The sequence below is a fragment of the Anguilla anguilla genome, chromosome 7 (assembly GCF_013347855.1).
Source record: "Anguilla anguilla isolate fAngAng1 chromosome 7, fAngAng1.pri, whole genome shotgun sequence".
NCBI lineage: Eukaryota > Metazoa > Chordata > Actinopteri > Anguilliformes > Anguillidae > Anguilla > Anguilla anguilla.
This window is the reverse complement of record NC_049207.1, coordinates 24847769-24871223: the sequence shown is the minus strand read 5'-3', so window position 1 is coordinate 24871223 and position 23455 is coordinate 24847769. Positions and strand designations below refer to the sequence as shown.

Genomic DNA, 23455 nt, shown 5'->3' with positions numbered 1-23455 from the left:
ATAGGCCAGCTCAATACAATAAACCCACAAATAAACAAAAACCCTCCCCAAAACCAAAGGCTTGTAATGTACAAAACATAAAACCGTGACAAACATGATCAAAAGCCTTCTCTCAGTCCAGAGTTCAAATGGAAACCTCAACATACATACATCAAATACATCATGCATGAGAAAGAGGTTGTCCATAATGGATTTACCTGGAATACAATGCAATTGATACTTTTGAACTAGAATACCCAGGAAGTAATTTAACCTGTTTGTCAGTATCTTGGAACACAGTTCATAGTCACAACACAAAAGAGGCCACAGCCTGCCAGTTCTTTAATAATGCCAAATCTCCTGTCACTGGAAGCAAGGAAAGGGCTGCACTACAAAAGGAAGCTGGTAATGAACGCTTTTTAACACAATCAAGCATCACTTCCTGAAAATCAGCTTCCGGATACTGCCAAAAGTGTTTTTAAAATTCTGCAGGAGGACCATCTATCCCAGGTGCTTGACCTGAAGCCAGCTGTGCAACCGTATTTTTTTAGCTCCTACAGACTGACCTCAGTCTCCACAGCATCCCAATCTCCACACCCCACCTGAGGCAGCCTCTGAAGAAGTTCTGCAGCACGCTTTTTATCACATTCCTCTGTCTTTCTTTTGTCTTGCAGCAGTCCTCCATTCAAACACACACAAACACACAAACACACACACACACACACACACACATGCACGTGCACACACACGCGCACACACACACACACACACATTTTTAAAATCATTGTCTGGCAGCCGTTTGGTGATAAAATGTCAATAGGAGTATGGTTTCACAGAAGAGATGAGACATAACTCAATGGTAATTAAATGATGATCTGTGGTATGAACAGGATAAATAAAACTGTTCATTAATCTTGCATCAAAAGCCTGTGAAAGATAAAACACATTAAGCCTTTCTGCATTCATCCTACTATCTAACACATTGAAAAGTATTTTGCCTAACAGATGGATATTCAGTTCTCCAAGCATTAATTCATTCCAGCTAAGATGTTAAACTAGATAAAGAAATAGATGACAGTGCACTTTCAATTATCTCCCATTACAACACACTCACTCTGATCACATTACACTCATTAGGAGCATATAAAGCAAAAAACAGTACCAGAAATGTGCCTTCACTGAGACTACTCTTCCCCTCACTATTTCAGAAGTAGATAGCACTGGCTACCCCTGCACTGAAATTAGTCCCATGGCTTAGGATATATTTACCCTTCCACCAAAAGCCCCAGTCTAAGTTATTATTAAAATAACAGTTTCTTTCAATAAAACTTAATCTAATCTTTTCTGCACACACACGCTAGAAACCAGAGTTCTTTTCAGGCTATCTCTCCTACCATTGATGTTAAAGACCGCACCCTTAGACCTTACACATATACGCTTCAGCCATGCTTATATAGAAAATTCAGTGAAAAAACAAAACAAAACAAAACAAAAAAAACAGGAAAGAGACAACACCCTGCAATGCATGATCATTATTAATTTTTATTACTTTTTTGTTCTTTGCTTTTTTTAACAGTCTTCTCCTTCCTGGTCATGGCCCCTTTTCTGAATGCAGTGACATGCTCTCCTAACTGAAAGCATTTCTTCTTATCCATAAACCAAGACCGACAAGCTTCTGCAGCATAGGAACTGATTTAATGAACTTGGCAGTGTCAGGAAAATAATCACTCACATTAACTTATTTTCCAAATGTTTCATTATGAAAATCATTTATCTGATCCGATGTGCATAAATTGTGACTTTGATGCGATCGCTCTAAAACTGATATGCCGTTAGATTCTGAATCGTAATCTGTTTCATCATCTTCGTTTCTTTCCTGACTAGCAGCGACAATCAACTCCTTTCCCACATAAACCCCACCGGCCTGTTCTGTTCTCTCTGACTGGGCTCAACAATCCCCTCTTCCTGTGCGCTCACAGCCACAGTCTCATTACTATTAGCTACAGCACCACTCCCTGCTTTGGTAATCTCCTCGTCCGGGTTCTGTCTGTGCTTCCCCCGACGGTTGCTCTGGTGCTGTTGAGCGAGAGACAGTCTCATCGATGGCAGAGGAAGTCTGCATGTTTTTCTTACATGTTCTCCCTGTGCACTCGTCCCCTTACCAGGGTCAGCGAAGGGAGGCGGGACACCCGTGTTCCCCTCAGTCCACTGTCAATGTAGACAGGCGAAACGCTTGTGACTAACATCACCACGTTAAAAGCATTTCATGCTGCCTGAACTCGCACAAGCCATATAATGCCCGTCTGAACAAAACTTCTAAATCCTGAGTTGAAGAATCAAGGAACCTATACACTTTGAAGAGTACGGGCATTTTTAAGTTTTTGTTCTAACACTCCACGCCTTTAGTTTGACAGAGGCTGGCAAATTTCCCAAAGTGCCACAGCTCTTGCTCCAGCGACTCAATGGGAATGAAAGGGGGAAATCTGGACACCATAACATGAATAAAAGGCACAGACAATGGCAGCACTTGCACGTAAACAACATGAAGAAGAACATAATTCACAATTACACAATTAACAAAGCATTCTCCCTTTAGAAAGACAACCACAGCTTTATTCATGAACAATGCATGTGCCTGAATGCCAGATTGGAAGAGAGAGAGAGAGAAAGAGAGAGAGAGAGGGGACCAAAGAGACTGTGTGTCACCTTGAGTTCATTATTAAACACAAAAGCAGACAGTACTTGTCTTGTGAAATCTAGGGAGAACTTGTACTGAAACCCAGCAGTAGAATAAAACAGCAGTCTGGCACAGTAACGCTGGGGCCTGTGAGCACAACCTCTTGATCTTAACATGCTCTTTCTGAAATTTCATTTGCAAGGAGGAAATGAACCAAGACCCCTATGATTCACAGTTCAAATTACCCCTCGTCGCCACGGCCACGGCAACAAAATGCAGCCGAAATGAGAAGCTATGCGTACCCTTCAGAGCGATACACTGGAGATGCTCTGCTCGGGTAGTTAACCCTTTAAGGTGTAAGATCACAAGTATGTGATCATAATCTTCTTATTTGAACATTGTAATGCTGATGTAACAATCACTACTTGTATTTGAAAACAATGGAGGACTAGAACACTGACTTAATTTTGAATAAAACATTCCAAGAAACCTTCTCTTCAAAAGATTAAAACCCCCGGACACAGCTGAAAGGACAAGGCATGGGGCGGCATAGCTCAGGAGGTAAGACCGATTGTCTGGCAGTCGGGGGGTTGCCGGTTCAAACCCCGCCCTGGGCGTGTCGAAGTGTCCTTGAGCAAGACACCTAACCCCTAACTGCTCTGGCGAATGAGAGGCATCAATTGTAAAGCGCTTTGGATAAATGCGGTCCATTTACCATGGAGAATGAGGGTGGTCGTGTGATGTGAGATAAATTAACTAGCCCAAGAGTTTGCGGTATTAAACCGCAAACTCTTTAAAACAAGCAGAACAGTAACCTGTAATTTCATGTATCTGTCACAGAAGAACTTGGTGAGCTTTAGAATTATAATTAGCATCATGTTCAGTCAAGCTCTCATTTATAATGTGAATGTCACTGTATAGCTGACATTGTAATAGTGTAATAGCAGGCAGGACAAATCATAGTGTCACACAAAGGCCACATGATTCTGTAGAGCAGGTTATTAAGGCTATCCTGGGTCTCTCTCTACCTCTCTCTCCTCGTCTCTCCCTGTCTTCCTCTCTCTCCTCCCCTCTCCCTATCTCCCCTTGCAATACATTAAAAGCTTAAAACCATTTCCACAAAAGGAGTTGGTCCAATCCTCATGAAATCAGTCCATTTCCAGCTCTTAAAAACAGCCTCTGAACTGTGACTCACATTAAGGAGCTGCCAGTCACACACTCGACTTGAGCGAGATTTAGATATCCAGTACGAACCTTCCCACAGCATAAAGACAGCGCCTAGCTATTGCTGGACATTTCGCTGCAAACAGCTTGGACTGTGGTCCTCACGGAACGGGTTAAAATGCAGTCCGCCAAAGCCGCGGTTCACAATGTTCTTTAATCAGAGACGGCTAACTACAGATAGCTTGGCATTTAAATGTGGAGGGAGGGTGATGAGTCATCCCTGGGAATCAGTATGTTTGCACACAGAGAACAGCTGCTCGGCTGTATGACGGTGGGAAGGCGTGGCTCCAATTAGGGCCAGCTGCTCATTCCCCAAATTAGATTAGAGAGGGAAAACAAACAAAAAACAAAAACATGATGGCACTGAATGGTGTGTCTGCACTGCGATAGATTTCCCTGCCTCTTGCCAAATGCATGCTGGGATAGGCGACCCTGACCAGGAATAAGCAGGTTAAATAATGGATGGATGGTTAACAATGATGATGTCCTTACTGTATACTGTATACTGCTTTTCATGAGGAGGTTGTTTCTATTATATTGTGTATGTCTAAATGTTCTTAACAAGCACTTTAATTTCCATGACAATTTTTCCCTTGAGGACAATAAAGGGATCTAATCATAACATAATGATGGTAGCAGTGATGATCATGAAAACAGATATGAACTAATTTAATAATAGTTATCAATTATGTTCTTTTTTTACAGGAAAACCCAGTAGTTTAGGAAGGAATAAAAGTGTTTAGTGCCAGTAAGTATACGCTAGAGAGTTTTAAAATGTCTGTAAAATAATTGCCTTCGATCCATAAACCATTGTTTTCCCATTAGTTTCATGTCTGATAATATAGAGAATCTTTACTGTCTGGAGTGGAGATTGTGGGGGGGTTGTGTCATCCACTGCAGTAAACATTAAACGCAAGTCTGGGGGGGGGGCTGTGAGATTGTGATTGTGAAACCGGGGGGGGTGGAGGATGGGGGGGGGGGTGTTGTGATCATCGTCCAAAATTGGAACAGCCCTTCATCTATCTGCCCAAATTGTGGCTGTGGCCACAACACTGTAAAAGTGTCATGTCGCGTCCGTGTTCCTGGCAGAGGGAAATACAGACAAGCACACACAAAATTGGAGCACGGAACGGATGCCCCACGTGATGTGCTTTTTACAGAGATGATGTCTGCCCCTGGGGGGGGGGGGGGGGCTGAGAGGGCGTAGGTGGTGTGAGAGTGTGGGGAGGGGAAATGCATTGCCAGGTTTTCCGGAAGGTTCCAGAGGCAATTCCCGAGCCAATCCATCTTCATCTGTGAACGCCTTTAATTAGCGCTAAACAGATGCCAGCACAGGTCACTGGCAATTAAGTGGAATGGGAAACCTGTCCGAGACCTCTGGTTGTATTGAAGATATAATATACAGCAGACTAGCTCTCTCCACGCGCAAATGATGAATGGGGAACTGATTGGGGACCGAGGGAGTCCCATAGTATCATTCATAATGCTCCCCCCCCATTTCCTCCCTCCACACAGCACACCCCCCCCATTACTCCAGAGAGATAACAGAACTAAAAGCACTCCTTCTTTCTATATGCATTTAGGCCACTATTGAAGCAAATTTACTAAAGTGTAGCAAGCCAAGCTGAGAAGGGCATTTTCATCGCAACGGCCAATCAGGGAAAAGGAATGTCTGATATACTCAAGACTGTACACATATACTGTACGTAGAGTAGCTAGGCGACAAAGACATACCTTACCCTGAAACCATACATCTTCCGACAAGAAGCGACTTCATAATCGCCTCCACTCATTTCAATGGGAACCGATTTTTCGCATCTGCAAGGCATGCTTGTATAGCTGCAAATGTGAAACAAGCGTCTTCGATTTAAAATTTATTTTCCCCATTCAACATTCAGTTCGATTAAGGAGGACTTTTTGCGGAGAGAAGATTTTCAAAATATACGACTGATAAACATTTAAGGAACACTATTTTAAAAACAGAAAACACGCCCAAAAGAGGCCGGTTGTGGGAGGCGAGAACGATGCCAGACAATCTCGTCAGAGGGTGTGTGGCTTCAGCCTTTTAGTTCTGTTAAGTGGCAATAGTTCAATGACACAGAACAAGGCTTGGACCCTGATTGTAATCAACAAGTTTTAGTTTGGACAAAAGAGGTATTACAATAGGGATTCCCAACCCTGATTGCACAGACCTGTTGGTTCACTGATCAATAAAATCTAATTGATAACACAGTTAGCTCACTTCACCCTTTTTTGGGTGTGGGGGTTTGACTTAGTAGCTGGTTAAAGCTAAAACAACAATTGGCACACCTTATTTCCCTGCTGGACCAGATCTGGAGAACACATCATTAGGAGGTAGTTAACAAGTGTACCTCCTTCTAAATGGCCACAGTGAGGTAATGCAGAGAAGATGGTGCCAATTTGTATTTTCGTAGGTAATCCTGACAATATCTGCTCACTAGCTGATCATTAAGGAGGCTTATTTTTGAGGTTTTCCAAGGGTATGAAGTTTTATGTTTTTTGTGTGTGATTTCATTTGAAATTTAAAAAGAGGCAGAGGATTTAAGGAGATAAATGATCTTGCCACTGATGATAGCATTTGGCAGTAATCTTGCCATTCTCTAAAAGCAAACAATATGAATTCTGACAATGCATTAAATTTTAATGGAATCTGCACAACAGCAACTTCATTTGTCTAAAAATGAAAGAAAGTTGGACGGCCTACACTTTTCTGGTCTAGTACCTGTTCAGGCACTGTTCTGAAGTATGGATGGGCCCCACGGTCTGTGTATGTGTTAAAGCACAGTTCTAATGCATGGATGGGCCCCACGGTCTGTGTATGTGTTAAAGCACAGTTCCAATGCATGGATGGGCCCCACGGTCTGTGTATGTGTTAAGGTCACTGTTATAATGCATGGATGGGCCCCACGGTCTGTGTATGTGTTAAAGCACAGTTCTAATGCATGGATGGGCCCCACGGTCTGTGTATGTGCTAAAGCACAGTTCTAATCCATGGATGGGCCCCACGGTCTGTGTATGTGTTAAAGCACAGTTCTAATGCATGGATGGGCCCCACGGTCTGTGTATGTGTTAAAGCACAGTTCTAATGCATGGATGGGCCCCACGGTCTGTGTATGTGTTCAAGCACAGTTCTAATGCATGGATGGGCCTCACGGTCTGTGTATGTGTTAAAGCACAGTTCTAATGCATGGATGGGCCCCACGGTCTGTGTATGTGTAAAGGCACTGTTATAATGCATGGATGGGCCCCACGGTCTGTGTATGTGTGAAGGCACTGTTCGGATATCACCCTTCCCAACAGAGTCACTTCCCTTCTCTTGATTGATAGGAAGCCCTTTGTTATTTTCCACTGAGGTGCCCAGAGGTTCACAATCACTCTTATCAGGGATTCAGGTCCTTTTGTCTACACCTATTAAGCGAGAATGAAGCACCATTACATATTGAAGGATAATTAAGGCACCAGGTCCTCCACTTCAGCATTCAGACTGAGTGGTGTTCACTTCTACTGTCCTACTGAACTCACCCGTTACCTTCCCAACCAGCATCAGGAAAATCTCACTTTAACTGTTGTTAAAGACCTCTTCCCAACAGTGGTTAAGATTTTCTGGCAATGAAAACCTCTTCCCATTACATTACATCACATTATTGGCATTCAGCAGATGTTCTTATCCAAAGCTACTCACACAACTTTAGCATTATTTACATAGCATCAATTTATGAAGCGGTTAAGGTTAAGTACCTTGCTCAAGGGTACAACTGCAGTGTCCTACCTGGCAATCGAGCCTGCAACCTTTAGCTTACAAGGTCAGTTCCTTAATGATTTTCATTTTATTTTTATTTTTTTCATTTTTATTTCATTGCCCTAAAAGCACCTTTGTCCTTCCACTGAAGCAAATATTGACCATTCCCCATTGATCAATATTTACAAATCATTATTTAGTCCTGATCTGAAAGGTCACACAACCAGGACCTTTCAAATCATTAAGCAATTAACATTTAACTTACAACTTATGAAAACTTTCTGTTGACTAAACAAAATGCATCAATAATACATAAAGTTATCATTGTTTTACAGGCCTGGATTATACTTGTATTTAACTTTGACTAACAATTGAAAGAAACAATGTTTTTATTCCTTCAAACCCCCAATTTGGCGAGTTCAGCAGTCACTGGAATTCGTTTCTGAACTGAAAAAAGGCTGATGTGTTCTAGGAGTTAAAAAAAAAAGTTTTCAAAAGTTGGTAAATTGAAGGAAAGAAAAAATTCTGAGTGAATCTACAGTGAGCCCCACAATGTTTGGGACAAATGCTTTTTTTTCTTGATTTGGCTCTGTACTCCATAATTTTAGATTTTTGGCTGGATCGTAACAGCGGGGCCAGCCCTATAAACATGAATGTCTGTGACTGAGTGACTGAGTGAGTGATGAAGTTACACCACGCATGTCTGTGACTGAGTGACTGACTGATTAAGTTACACCATTGGTCGGCTGGTTCGGTCCAGCCATATACTAGGTTTTGACCTGGTCTTGTTAATCAAAAGTTAAAGTGCAGATTCTCAGCTTTTACAGCACATTTTTAGTACAACATCCAATTTTCAGAGCACCATAATGTTTTGGACATATTGATTTTATGTAAATGAAAGTAATCATTTTTAGTACATTGTTGTATATCCTTTGCATGCAACAACTGCTTGAAGTCTGTGACCCATTGACCTCACCAGATTCTGAGTATTGTCTCTGGTGATGCTCTGCCAGGTCTGAACTACAGCCATCTTCTGCTTCTGCTTGTTTTGGGGGCTAGCTGCCTTAATTTTTCTCTTCAGCATATGATACACATGTTCAATTGGATTTAGATCAGGTGAATGGTCAATGAAAAAAAGTTTTTGGCTTTGAAAAACTCCTTTGTCACTTTTGCAGTGTGTTCGGGAACATTGTCTTGTTGTTGGATGAAGTGCCGTCCGGTGATTGTGGAGGCATTTGCTTGAACCTGAGCTGGTAAGATGCTTCAGTACACTTCAGCGGCTGCTGTCAGCAGTTACATCACAAATGAAGACAAGTGAGCCAGTACCTGTGGCAGCCGTACAGGCCCACCACCGTGTTTGACAGATGAGGGAGGGTTTGCTTTAGATCTTGGGAAGTTCCTTTGCCCTCCACACTTCTCTCTTGCCATCACTCAGCTACAAGTGAATCTTGGTCTCTTTTGTCCACGAGAACTTTTTCCAAAACTCTGCATGCCTTTTTAAAAATACTTCTTAGCAAACTGTTACCTGACCATCCTGTTTTTGCATCTAACTAGTGGTCTGCATCTTGCAGTGTAGCTTCTGTTCATGAAGTCTTCTAAAGACAATAGTGATATCCATGCCTGTCTCCAGAAGTGTTTCTGATCTGTCGGATCAGAGTTTGGTGTTTTTTTCATGGTGAGAATTCCTTGGCCATCAACTGTAGAGGCCTTCCTTCACCTACCAGGCCGTTTACTGAGATTACTGAGCTCACCAGTGCTCTCTTTGTTCTTAACAATGTTCCAAACAGCTGATTTTCATAAGCCTAAGGTTTGGTCTATGTCTCTGACTGACTGTTTTTTCTTATTTCTTAGCCTCATAATGGCTTCCTTGACTTTCACTGACACAATTCTCATCCTCATGTTGACAAGCACTAATAACAGACCCCAAAGGCAATCAAAAGCCTAGAATCAAGACATAATACTGAAAGATCTCTTATACCTGCACTAAGGAATAAATTGAACATACCTGACTAATCATAAATACTTGTGATGCCATTTGTCCCAAATATCATGGTGCCCTGAAAAGTGAGGACTATGTATGGAAAGCACTGTAACTTCTACATTGTGAACCCCAAAAATATATTTTAAATAGGCTGAGAATCTGCACTTTAACCATTTGTGAATTGGTTGATTTCAAATCTACAATTGTGGAGTACAGAGACAAATGAAGAATAAAAAAAGGTTTTGTCCCAAACATTATGGAGCTCCCTACTGGTCAATCAGACGCCTGTTGACCCGCACAATAATGCTTGCGTGCAAAATGCGGTGTGACAGGAAGCAACAGCTAACGTGACGTGTGATGGGGGTGTGCGGTAGCTCGAGCTCTTCCGAATAAATAGCAAGGTTGCCTTGCTGTTAAAAACATGATTGGGCATTGCAATCCGACACGACTGAGAAGAAGGGGGTGAACGCATTGAAACAAATGTGAAGAGATCTCCACTTGCCTGCCCAGGACTTTTATGAGCACGGTAACAACGAGGGCCCCCAGCAGCCCCCCAATAGCGAAGATGGAGACGGTGATGGACCAGAGCAGGGTGAGCGTCTCCCCGTATGCAGGCTCACCATAGCGATCCATCCATGTCCTGTTATAGAAGGACTTAATATACTGCAGAGAAAGAGACAGGGAGGGGAAGAGAGGGGGGGAGGCAAGGGGTGAGAAAGAGGGAGGGTGGGACAGGAAAAAGGGGGAGGGTGGACGGGAGGGAGAAATACAGTTTGACTATTGATACTCCTTTATCTATCTAACATGTCCACAAAAACACACTCAACTAAACAGTCACATGTCACCAGAGAACATTACAGACAGCCCTGGTAGGTGGTAGGTGTATGGTGCAGAAACTGCATTTGCATTGTATTCTGCTGAACATTTCAACATTGCATTTCAACAACTCAATCTTCCAAGGCTCTGAAATAACTGCTCTAAACATGCTTATTGTATGAGGTGACCCTGCCTCCCCCCACTCAGAATTCAGTTTCTCAGAGTGAACTGCGTTAAAAGCCTTTTCCAAAAAAATTTAATGATAAAAGTAACCTTACTAACAGACAGCAGGGAGATTGAATTAGTGAGAGAGAGAGAGAGAGAAAGAGAGAGAGGGGGATAGATACTCCTACATTGTTAAAATATTCAAAAATGAGGACAAATTATTTTTTTAAAATTATTTCTGATTTTCTTTTATTCACACAATAATGAAAAGAAACTGCAAATCTCTCCAATAGCATCAAAGTACATCTTTGCTTGTCATAATCAGAGGGACAATGGTTGACCACCAAATGAATTAATTTTATATATTAATTCATTATTAGTAATAAATAAATAAATACATATGTGTATTGTTATAAAATAATTATTAATTATTATTATTATTATTATTATTATTGACAACTATAATAATAATAATAATAACAATAATAATAATAATAATAATAATAATGACAATAATACTATTATTAATAATAATAATAATAATAATAATTATTATTATTATTATTATTATAGTGTTGTTTGTTGTCACAGTTATTACAGTTAGATATAGCAATTGAGCGAGACAGAGAGAGCGTCTTGATTTAAATATAAATTAGAGAGGGCCGTAGATAGAATGTTAATGGCTATTCAATTTATCTATGAAGAGACCATCAACAGCATTGGCTCTGGCAGACACTGAAGGCTGGAAACATTTCAGACGGAGGTCAAAGAACTAAATACCTCACACTGGCATTGCTTTGACCTCTTTTTCTGATTCATAATGTATCTGCTAGAAAATAAATAAAAGTCAAGTTGCTTTCAGAGAGCAAAATGTAATTCCTCACAATGACCCTAATCTGAGAATGACAGATCAATGTAGCACAATGCAGAAATATCTACCCCTTGCAACCAAATTGAGATTTGAATGGGGGAGGTAAGAAATTGATGGGGTGAAATCCTTTCTATTTGTGTAGAAGCCCAGACGTTGAGCGGGTGAACAGGGAACTAATTCAACAGATTTTGGCTGCCCTCAAACGCCCGCTCCACTCTCTCCACGCTCCACTGCCTGTCTGTCTGCATCCGTCTGTCTCTCTCTGCTTCATGGCTCTGAGCTGATCCCTGCCCTGTGTGTGTGGGTGTGTCTGTCTGCGTGAGTTTCTGTGTGAGTGTCTGTCCGTATGGGTGTGTGTCTGAGTGTCAGCGTGTGTGTGCGTGTGTCTATGTGTTAGTGTCTGTGTGTGTGTGTGTGTGTATGTGTGTGCGTGCGCATGTGTGTGTGTGCGTGTGTGTGTGTGTGGTGTGTGTGTCTGTATGTGGTGTGTCTGTGTCTGTGTGTGGTTTGTTTGTATGCATGGTTGTGTGTACATCTTGTTTGTCTTGTGTGTTTGTACATGTGTACATGTCTGGAGCTGGTGTGTGTGTGTGTGTGTGTGTGTGTCCGCTGGGGATGTGACCTACATTAGCCAGGAGACAGCCCGTAAGCCAGCGCCACTCAGCCTGTCACTGGAGACCTCCCGGTTACCAGAGCACTCTCACCTCACACACTCCCACCACACTGCATTATGGGACATGGACTTATGGGATATGCAGGACACAGCTGGGTGACCCATTGGCTTTAGCAGTTTTGAGAAAAAGAACCAAATCATTTTTAATGATTCTCTGCTGCTGTTCAATGCCATAGTTCCACAGATTAAATGAAATGTTTTGGGGGCAGGGAGGGGGGTATTAGAAGTCTTATCATGTACTGGTGAAAATATCAAGCACCCATGAGAGTATTTGGATGGGGTGCCACCATAAAATTGTTTCAAAAGGACACTAGTGCCATTCAAAGCACATGGGGCACGTGGAGCCATTGTAGGGGTCGGGGACTTCATCTTCTGGGTCTGCGACTTGGCTTGACAAAATGAAAAAGTGAGAAAATGGTGGACTAAATGTCACCATGACATGGCGTGCACATTATCACCGTTTATACTTGAGTTTTAATTATCATTTCTGTTGAACCATTTAAATAGAATTTCTGTGTAAATTATAGGGCAGCCTGTTTACACTTCCCTGCTCTCCTCCATCCTCCAATCTCCCCATTCTCCTCCTCACATTATTCAGTGTTTGAGTGTTTCCTATTGTTATTACACAAGGGAAATTAAGCACCACCTGAAAGACCATCTCGCACCAAAATGACCTATTTCACAGAGCGGGCCTCTGGGTGAAGCGAACAGTGTGAAATGTCAGAGCTGAAATGACCCCAATACTGCCTCTAAAGTAGCGGTGTCCTCTCACAGTTTTCAATTTTGCACAGATATTTCACTACCGTTGGTCTCACACACGGTCAAATAATAAACCGGGATTCAGCTGAGTGTAGCTTATCCTTTTTTTACACAGTCGGCGTGACGCAGTTCGTAAATATGAGTGAATCCATTGGAGAGGACACTGTGGCACGCAATTACAGGATCCATAACCCATAGTCTATGTCATTATGTATAATCTGTCTTCACAATGCTGTCACACCAGACCGAATCTTGAGTTCTTTGCATAAGCAAGGTACCTTTTTCATGGCACTTCATCCTTAAAAATACACAGCTGGGCTTTGGAACACCTTGATTTAAAACCAGTATCTAGGTATGACTCATGCCCCAAGCTCACGGCAATGGAATATCAGGGACATTGCAAGTCTCTGCTAATTTTTCTGACATAAGCTGGTGCAGATATTTCACAGTCCTGGACCTGCACTGCAATGATTAGAATGAACTAGAACCCAAGGGAGGAGTCAGCCCCAGTAACTCCAGAATACAAACTTATTGAATGTGTCAAATTTGAGCTGAACTGTGATATGATAGCCTTATTAATCATTTATAAAGTACAAATATATGTGGTACTGTTGCTCCATAAAGTGATCATTAGTGCCTACGTTGACAGCTAGAGTGCATAAGAAGTGTAAAAATAAAAGTGAAAACGTAATATTGCAATACATATATGAGCCATCATAAGGCACAGCATTTCCTTACTGCTAATTTATAAAGTGTATATAAAGTATTTTATTGTGTCTTTCTTGCCCATGAAATCCTTCACTTTGGAAGTTACACTTCATACGAAGTGACAGTGACATGTGAAGTTTAAGGAAAAGCTTCAGATCACAGCAATCGCCTGATATTAAAGGTGTGCCCTGTTGCTGTGCCAGGCACGCGGCCTGCCATGATCAGTGCGAGGATGCCAAAGATGGGGTCAGGGGGTAAGGCGAATTTCAGGAAAGGTTGGCAAAGCCTCTACTCCAGCACTCACAGAGCTGGACTGAAGCCCAAATGTGTTCCAGGATCTAATTAAACACTGTGGAGTGATGCTGCTGTGGAAACAAGGGGCTCTGTCAGGCTGTGGGGGCAGGGGGGTGGGGGGTTCTGAGGAGAAGAGGGAGTCCCCTTGCCAAAAACGATAGCTTCAATGTACAATGTAAGACCACCGCGCTCATTTTATGCATGCCTTTCCCCAGAGCGCAAGGAACAACTTTTTTGCTTTATGGTGCTTATGGTATAGCAGAGCAATCAATATTCTCAAGGATTCTATTTATAGGCAAACAAGAGCATGCCTTAATTAGTCAGCGTGGCAGAACAGCCAGACAGAATAGGTGGGGACCTGGGGACAATTTCAGTCAGAAATGGGGGTAATAACATCCCCAGAAATGCCACAGAGAGGGCCAGCGTATGATTAAAAAAATAGGCAAACACTAGCCCCCTTCTCTCTGGGGCATATGTGAAAATGAATTCAATTTAAATTCAGCAAGGATATCATGAAGTTTGGCTTTTCAGACAGCTGTCATTGTGTGGGACAGCCAGACAGGTTGTCTAAAGACCCTCAGATTGTTCAATTCAAGGCACTACACAATGCTCGATTACTCTCCAGGCTAGGTAACTGACTATCATTGATGGGCTGAATGGCCTGTTCTTGTCTATATTTATTTTTATACAACAGTTAGCACTGGTTGAGTAATTTGACTGGACAAGAGGCATTCCATGAGTGCTGATATACGGCACAACAGCAATGGAATTTTTTACTATTGACATGTCACTGTTTTATTTACATTCAAATTCATACCTTGTTGGAAAAAATCTGAAGGATCTATATTTGTTGGCAGAGCCTAATAAATGACTAAGTCATAATCTGTTGTCTCAATCACTACTTAGTTTATAGGCTAGTAGAATTACAGGCTAGTAGAACTCTTTTATAAAAGTGCACTTGAGGTTGTGCTGCTGTAATGTACATCAACACAACTGTGATTATCTATAACTAAATCACAGCCTCGCTGATATACAGTTTAACAGCACTTCCTCTGATGTGATATTGCTTAATTATGTTAGAATTTTCATGCATAATCAACAAGCCTAATTTGATGCTAGTGCTCTGGAGATCAACCTATTTCTCCTCTTCTGCCCTTCAAAGAGCTCACAGACACATTCTTGAAAGGCCCACACTCTCTTACCTAACTCAAAGCTTCAAGCATCATTAAACAGCTATTATAATACAATGAGTGCCCACGGTCATCTCGCTTCCCAGCAGGGCATGTAATATCAATTTAGAAACCAGAGAACATTACATGTATGTCATTACCCTAGTGGGTCAACAACGAGTGCAATGAGACACGGAATGAAACTTGAATTGTAATAATTTGAAAAAATATGTTTACATAACATAGCATGTGCCGTGTCTATCTTTTCTCCAGTCATTTGTACAAATTATTCTGAGAGCCATGTCACAGGCGAATGACCATATTGTGAGCCAAAGAGAGCTGCAGATGGAATAATTCTAATTCATGGAGTCACAATATATTTGGTTGACTCACTGTGGGGAACACATCCCCTTCTTTTTATACAAGGAACCAGGATGTAGTTGCCAATCAGCTCCTTTCCTGTGGGGATCCAAATGTAGTAGCTAATTCTTTCTACGGCATTAATACACACAACTACCAAAGGAGGCTAAACTGATGCAGCAGTCATTGGCAGTCATGAGTCAATGATACTTGGAGTTTGTGAAGGACAGGGGAAGGTATTCACCACAGCAGGCGCGTTGACCACTGACAGGTTGTAGCCATAGAGGTAGGAGGAGCCCAGCGCACTGAAGAAAGCAGCACACACCAGACTGGGACTGAGCCTCAGCTGAGGAGAGAACAAAAACAACGAGATCAGCTCCAATGGGACATCAACATGGTTACAGACCAACAGACCATACAGCGATGGGCCCATCTAGAGGTGGGGTCATGGGTTCAAATCCCAGGGGCTCATTCCAATCATTTATTTTCACTCCTTGCGTCCTTTCCTCATGTCCTTTCCTCGCTCATAAGTTTCACCCAATGGAGGATGCAAGGAAAGGATGCAAGAAAAGCATACAAAGATAGAGGAATTGTGGAAACGTGTATTAGGCAAATGGAATCCCCTTGGTCTTTCAAGCATCAGTTGGAAGGCACACCAATTACAGAAGTTGCAGATGGGGAGAAGTGGATCCACAGGTCACACATACAGGAAAAGAATACTTCCACAAAGGATGCACTCGTGTTTCCTTGATCAAGCATCCATTACGAGCCCCCTGACTCCTCGCTCCCAGCTCTTTCAAGGAGCATTTAACAGGTTAAAAATGCCAGACCTCGATTTCAGGGTCAGTTGAGGACCAAGGAGACAAGTACGGTTAAAATAAGCAATTGGAATCAGCCCCAACATTGGCATGATGAGAAAAAGATTGATTTTTACTGTGCTTTACCGGTGTATTTTTAATTGATTGATACTTTTATTAAAATGAATTGTCACAGGCACATGCTTATCAACTATACTCCCTAGAGGTCCTCCCCTTTTGGCAGCTATTTCTGTTTGCTGCACACAACTTTTTCTAGAATGCTAGCAAATGTTAGCTAATGTTACGGTAAAAAAGTGAATTTGTTTGCTAATGCTAATGTTGGTGAGTTTGCCCTGTTGAATGCAGTTCCTGTTTGTCTGAGGAAGGAGGGCAACTGAAGTCCTGATAGGCCGGGAGGCTTTTCATGAGAGAAACATCTGTGTCTGCGATGGAAATCAGCCGTTCAGGAGGCCTGGTGGCGTCCTCATGAAGATGGAGCATGTCAGATTACACAAATGCTTCCAAACCCACCCCCTTGCTGGACCAGCAGCTACCCTGCAGGCTCACAGACAAGCCAACATGTGGCCGCAATCGCAATGAGGTCACAGAGAGATGATCTCTGATCCAAGCCTTTAATGGAATACATTTCTGTGGGAAAGAACCGCTTCAGGAAAAAAAAAGAATACATGACTTACATCAAGAAATAGGAAGAAACGTGTTTTTTTTTTAATAGTGTGAACCACATGTTTACATCTGTCAGTCTGAATGCAAGCGAACTGTGAGACATGTTAGGTATAACAATATATATAGCTCCATAATGTTTGGGACAAAGTAACGTTTTCTTGATTTGGGTCTGTACTCCACAATTTTTATTTACCATCAAACAATTTGCATGTAGTTAACGTTCATGTTCTCAGAGTATATTTAAGGGTATTTTTATACACTTTGGTTTCCCTATGTAGAAGTTACAGCACTTTATATAAATAGCCCCCCATTTCAGGGCATCACAATTACTGTCGGATCATGCTCAAACCAATGAGTTTGGAGGCATTTGCTTGAACTTGAGGAGATAAGATTCTTCTGTACACTTCAAAAATCATTCTGCTGCTGCTGTCAGCAGTTACGTCGTCAAAAACGACAAGCCAGTACCTATAAGTAGCCATACATGCCCAAGCCATAACACATACATCATCATATTTTACAGATGAAGGGGGTGCTTTGGATCTTGGACAGTTCCATTTGGTCTCCACATTTTGTTGTTGCCATCATTCTGATACAAGTCAGCGTGGTCTCATCTGTCCACAAGACCCTTCCAGAACTAGGCAGGCTCTTTTAGGTACTTCTTAGCAAACTGTAACCTGGCTATCCTGTTTTTGCTGTTAACTAGTGGCTTGCATCTTGCAGTGTAGCATCTCCAGTTCTGTTTGTGAATTCTGCTGCAGGCAGTAGCCACTGATATATCCACACCTTTCTCCTGAAGAGTGTTTAGGATCTGTCAGACAGGTGCTTGTAGAGATTTTACTTAGCCTACCAGGCCCTTTGTGATTAACAATCTCAACAGTGCTTTTTTTCTTCTACAGTTGATTTTGGAAAGCCTAAGGTTTTGTCTAAGTTGCTGGCTGTTTTGTTCTTATTTCTCAGTCTCATAATAGCTTCCTTGACTTTCATTGGCATAAAGCTGGTCCTCATGTCGACAAAAGCCAATAAGAGACTACAAAGGCAATGAAAAGCCTAGAATCAATACTCGGTAGTGAAAACTCTCTTATACCTGCCCATGTGGACTGGAGAAACAGATAGGGTGGATGGCGGGAAAGGAGCATGGAGGGCGAGTGGGATGGAAAGATGGAGAGATAAAGAAGGGAGGAAGAGGAGGATGAAACATGAATGTCGGATAGATAGAGGTGGTAAATGAGAGAGGGCTTTTAGTCCTCTCGCTGCCTCTAACCAGCTGGAGCACAATAGCCATTTGCACACTTTGCTGATTACAAGCATCCATAATGTCCCCTTAATGCAGACTGGCATCTGTGAGGAAAACACATTCATTTATAACCAAGGCTTTATGGAGAGGAAAGCAAACAGCCCTGCAGAGCCCTCTTCATACTCCTCCTTCTGCGCAGACAATCCTATGATTCATTTGTGCAATTCATCACATTGTTGTTTCTGAGAGTGATGTAGAGTTGGGATAGCAGTGTTGTATAATCAGAGTCGTCTCTATACTTTTGGGGGCCGTAGGGAAAAAAATAATATGGGGGCCTCTCCAAAACTTTGGAATCTATTGATTCTTCTGCTTGGAAAAACATTTGAAAGGAAGGTGAGAAGGCGGGGCCCTGGGTGCACTGCCTGATCTGCCCGGTGGGAGGGACGGCTCTGCGTATGATGGTTTGGGACCTGGGCTTGTAATCCTGAGGTTGTGAGTTCAGATGAAGCACTGCTGTTGTACTCTTGAGCAAAGTACTTAAACTGAATTGCTTCAGTATACATCCAGTTGTGTAAATGGATTGTACGTAAAGAATGCAACAGCCAATACACGTAAAAAAAGTGAAGCAGTCAACTCACATCCAGAGCGTGACAGCAAATCTACACTCAGTAAAAGAGCTCTGAGCTTTTAAAACCTCCGTATATCATCATAACTAAATATCGTGAATATTGCATGCGCGGTGCAGAAACCTTTTTGATAGGCTATCGTATGTGATTACAGGTTGTCGCTGTCATTGCGCATCCATTCACCTAACATGATGTCATTTGGAGATATTTCTCATTAGGACTCCAGCATGCCTTTCACTGGCACATTCCTCTGAGGTATATGGAATGCCGGCACGCAGATCGGCTGATGCTTATCAACATTCAACGCTGCTCATCTGTTAAGTCTTTCATCCGCTGACAGCTGCACAGCCTAAACCAGACAAAAATGTTTTTTTTTTTTCGTTTTTTTTTGCCATTTGAATATTGCTACACCTGTCACTTGTCAGGGAGAAACACACTCAATCTCTGAACTTACACCAGGTGAAAATCCAGCTTTCATATTATTCTTTACCAGGACACACTTTATTTTGCCTGATAGGGATCTTTTTTTTTTAAGGATTTTTTCCCTTAATTGTTTTTTTAAAGATAGAGCTAGCATGTAGAGGGCAACATTCCAAAGATTTATCATAGATGCATATTAAGAGATCATTCAGAACAATTAGAAGATTAAAACTTTGAAAATGATGACATAATACAGACCTTTTTATGGAACATTGAATCCTAAACTTAAATTATGGTAGTCTCATTTATTTATTTGTTATATGCCTATATTGATTTATTTATTATAATTTTTTATTACTATTTTAGCTATGAACTTTAGCAGAAGTGTAGATGTGCTAAAATATGTATGTGGGTGGGGTGAGGTCAGTCTGCTAGAGCTGGCCTATTTTGGGAATGAATCATGAGGGCCAGGATGGGGTGAATTGCAATGACCATCAGAGTAATGATGTCACACCACTGAGGGCCACAAGGCTGGCTTCAGGGCAGAGGACATTAAAGCTAACTGAGTTAGATGAGCTGATACCGCTGTTGTCCGTTAATCTGAATACCCCCTTCATTCAGAATACAAAAACAGACAAACCCTAACATGCATGGGTGCACACACGCACGCATGCACGCACACGCGCACACACACACACATATCCACGCACACACACACATAAAATCCCATATGCCCACACATACATAATTACGCTTTTGTTAAAGGTGTCTTAGGTGACCGGGGGACTTACAGTTGCCAAAGGACAGTATCAACTCCCCATTCTGTACCTGCACATGAATCATCCAGTCGCTATGACCTGGTGATTTGTCATTGTGGCAGACAGACATGCCTCCCCTTGAACTAAGAGAGAATGGCTCAAAATTCATTAAAAGGAGAAAACATGAGGCAGATAAAATGATCAAACCTCCTTGCAAATGCAAATTACTGCTCTTACTGTTCATAACTTTGAATGGATTGAAATGGAACAAAGCTCTATAGAATGGGCTGAATGAGGAGAAAATTTAAGAAACTCTATTGAAGGTATTGGCAATGTAACTAATAAAAATGACCCTCTACATAGTAGAGGTCACATAGGCTGTAGCAGAGACGCATTTTTAGTAACAAACCATGGATTTTTTGAATGAATACGCTTCCACTATTAGGGTCAAAGTAAAGCAGTTTGGGCAGCAAAGAGTAGTGTAGTTATGCTTTTGTAATGAAAGTAACAGTAGTATGCTTGTGCAATGCTAGTAACACTTCAGTGTTTGTGTAATGATAGTAACAGTGTTATGATGTAACAGTTGTATGCTTGTGTAATGATAGTAACAGTTGTTTGTTTGTGCAATGACAGTAACGGTTGTGTGTTTGTGTAATGACAATATGTTGCATGTGGGCGTGAGGACAGTAACAGTTTTTGTAATGATAGTAACAGTTTTTTGTGCAATAACACTAACAGTTGTATATTTGTGTAATGACACTGACAGTTGTATGTTTGTGTAATGACAGTAACGGTTGTGTGTCTCTGTAATGACAGTACCAGTTGTACATGTAATAACAGTAACAGCTGTCTGCTTGTACAATGACAGTAACAGCTGCATGCTCGTGAAAGGGCGGCATCCGTGCTGAGCCTGTTGTGTGACCCACCGCAGACAGCCAGTCATGCGTCTGACTGAGCAAACATTCGGTCAGACACGCTACGCGCTTGTGTCCTCCGCCGAGGTCGCGAGGCGGCCCGAGCCGGCCCGGGGGGCAGAGAGCTCCCGACGGACTGTCATTTAGGGTTAGGCTCTTCATTTAACCGAGCCCGCGAGAGAGGATCCTAAACAGGGGCTCCAGCTTCTCCCTCGCCGCCCGTGTTTCTGTCTGCGAATTACTGCGCTCCTCTTAAATAAAGCATCGGGCGCGGCAGTGAGGAAAGCACACAGATGACAGACACGTCTTTATATTTGGAGGCTGTGGCCAGAAAAATTCCATCCGTGAGAGGTTAACAGATAATGCATTCCCTCACAGCGACATGTTTAGTGTCATATCGGCGCTGATAGCGTACATTTTTCTCTGATGTTATCCTTATTGGACTCATAAATAACTGATAAGCACTGTCACAGCTGAGTGAACACTGAATATTTTACTGTGCTCTGCATGCTGAGAAACAAAGTCACATTTGAGTATTACAATAATGTTTGTCAACTTCAAAGTCAGAACACATTTTCTGCATAACACAATTGTTTTTTTCATCACGTAAATATCAGTGTGGTTTGTGGTGTTGAAGGCGCTGGCTAGCACATAACCTTAAGGTTGTTTTTTGTTGGCTTTTCCTTTGAAGATATGCATGCGTTAATTTTTTTCTGCTCACTGAAAAGAGTGACGTCAGGTGACCCAGCGAACACAGCAATGCTCCCTTCCTCAAAGACAAGGCGTGCCCTGAGTCAAGGGCTCTTAGAATCACCACAGAGCAATGTCTGTGATTAACTCCAGCACACTCGCCAGCAGTCAGTCCCCACTCTCTACAGCTCAGAATTGCTCCAAATTAGCTGTAGTGTAATGGGTGGAACAAAAGCACAGAGATGTCCTTACCTTCTTAGGCTGTGTCTGAGCTGGGCTGGCTCCATTAGCCTCCGTTGCAGCCTTAGTGTGGGTGTTCTCAGACCCATCTTCTACCATCTTTCACAGTGTCGGAACGCTGGAATCAAAATGAAATGCAACTTTCAGTGTCTCAACCACAAACAGTGAGCATTAGGGTGCATGTTTGGGGGCTAGCATGTAGCTATGTGCTATGCAGGCGACAGAAGTCTGTAAATTCTTTAAAATATAAAAAAATACCCAAACAAAATTCTGAAGTGGTGAATGGACAGCTGATTAGAAAAAAAATGGTTGGGCATGAGGTGGGGTGGTTCTGCAGAATGAATGTTCACCAGGGGCTTAGAATGTTCACAACTTATGTGTGGCTACTTTTCCAGTTGTCTTTTAATGACTGTCAGTGGGAAGCTTTTTTGTGATGAACATATTTTACCCGTGACTATGTCTGTCCTGTGCAGTGGCAGTAACAGCTGTAGACTGCTGCACTAGCAGACAATAGTGTGCACAAGAGCAGTGACTGCTCCACTGGCAGTCTGCAGTGTGGGAAAGAGCAGTGACTGCTTCACTGGCAGTCTGCAGTGTGGGAAAGAGCAGTGACTGGTCCGCTGGAAGTCTGCAGTATGTTTTGATGTTTTAGTAGCAAGCAAGCATGTGAATAGAAAAACCAACACAAAAATGGCCGTATCAACAGGATTCATGACATACAGCGCTCTCTCGTTTTAGTTTGCCTGTCAATCAAATGGGGTGTCCATAGTCTGCCATCTAGTGGTTTGTTTTAGTCATTACCGTAATGCAGTTACTCTCCAACTTTTGCATGAATTGTACTTACATATAAAACAATATGAAGAGACATGCAAGAAACAGCATTACATTGATATGATTGGGTAGCAATGTAGCATAATGTTAGGGAACCACATCTGTTTCCCAGGTGGGTCAATGCCGTTGAACAAGGTACTCAACGTGAATTTCTTCAGTGCTGTATAAACAGATTTGATATGAAATAAAGTTGCTTTGGATAAAAGTGTTTACTAAATTCCTAAAATCTAATGAATAAATGAATATATCAATTCCCAGCCACCTGATGGATGTTTGAGGGGTAAATTCTATTTCAATTCAGTCCGTTCAGGACATTTCAATTTCAATTAGTTTCCCGAACTGAATATGGAGACTGAAATATTAATGAGATTACAAAATGAAAAGGCAGTTTTCTTACAGTTATGTACCTTCTGAATTATTTTGATATCTCTACAAAACTTGATATGAATGTGCAAAGTGTCCTCTTTAGGACCTTCAGAATAACACAAAATAATATAATGTGTAATATTATATGTGTTATATAATACTATAATATTAACATTAGTGTTACTCTTCATATAACATAACATTATATCACATTACACTTAAATAAGAACTAATATGTAATATATCACAATTCTCAAGAACAAAAATGAACCAATATGTTTAATGAACTTCTATTTTTTATTTTATATTCTATTTTTGTTGTCTGCTTATGTTTGAGTCTGGTGCCTTTGACCTGTGGGTTCTTTGTGTTTTTCCAAAATAAGTTCCCCCAGTGTCAATCATGCACATTGTACTTGTCCTGTGTTTGTATAGAAAAACTCAATCAGTACGCTACTGTCG

The 23455-nt window shown here is 41.8% G+C and overlaps 1 protein-coding gene across 3 annotated transcripts in view; it reads right to left on the bottom strand.

The window, feature by feature from the left end:
* Nucleotides 1–23455, bottom strand: part of slc2a9l2 (solute carrier family 2 member 9, like 2) — a 137847-nt gene that overhangs the window by 105704 nt on the left and 8688 nt on the right. For all 3 annotated transcript variants that reach the window (XM_035425052.1, XM_035425050.1, XM_035425051.1), the window contains exons 2-4: nt 21812–21917; nt 15681–15782; nt 10124–10284 (exon numbers count right to left, since the gene is read on the bottom strand). In XM_035425052.1, coding sequence (XP_035280943.1) covers nt 10124–10284; nt 15681–15782; nt 21812–21898 — 350 coding nt within the window. In that variant the 5' untranslated portion in view covers nt 21899–21917. The remainder of the gene's footprint in view (nt 1–10123; nt 10285–15680; nt 15783–21811; nt 21918–23455) is intronic.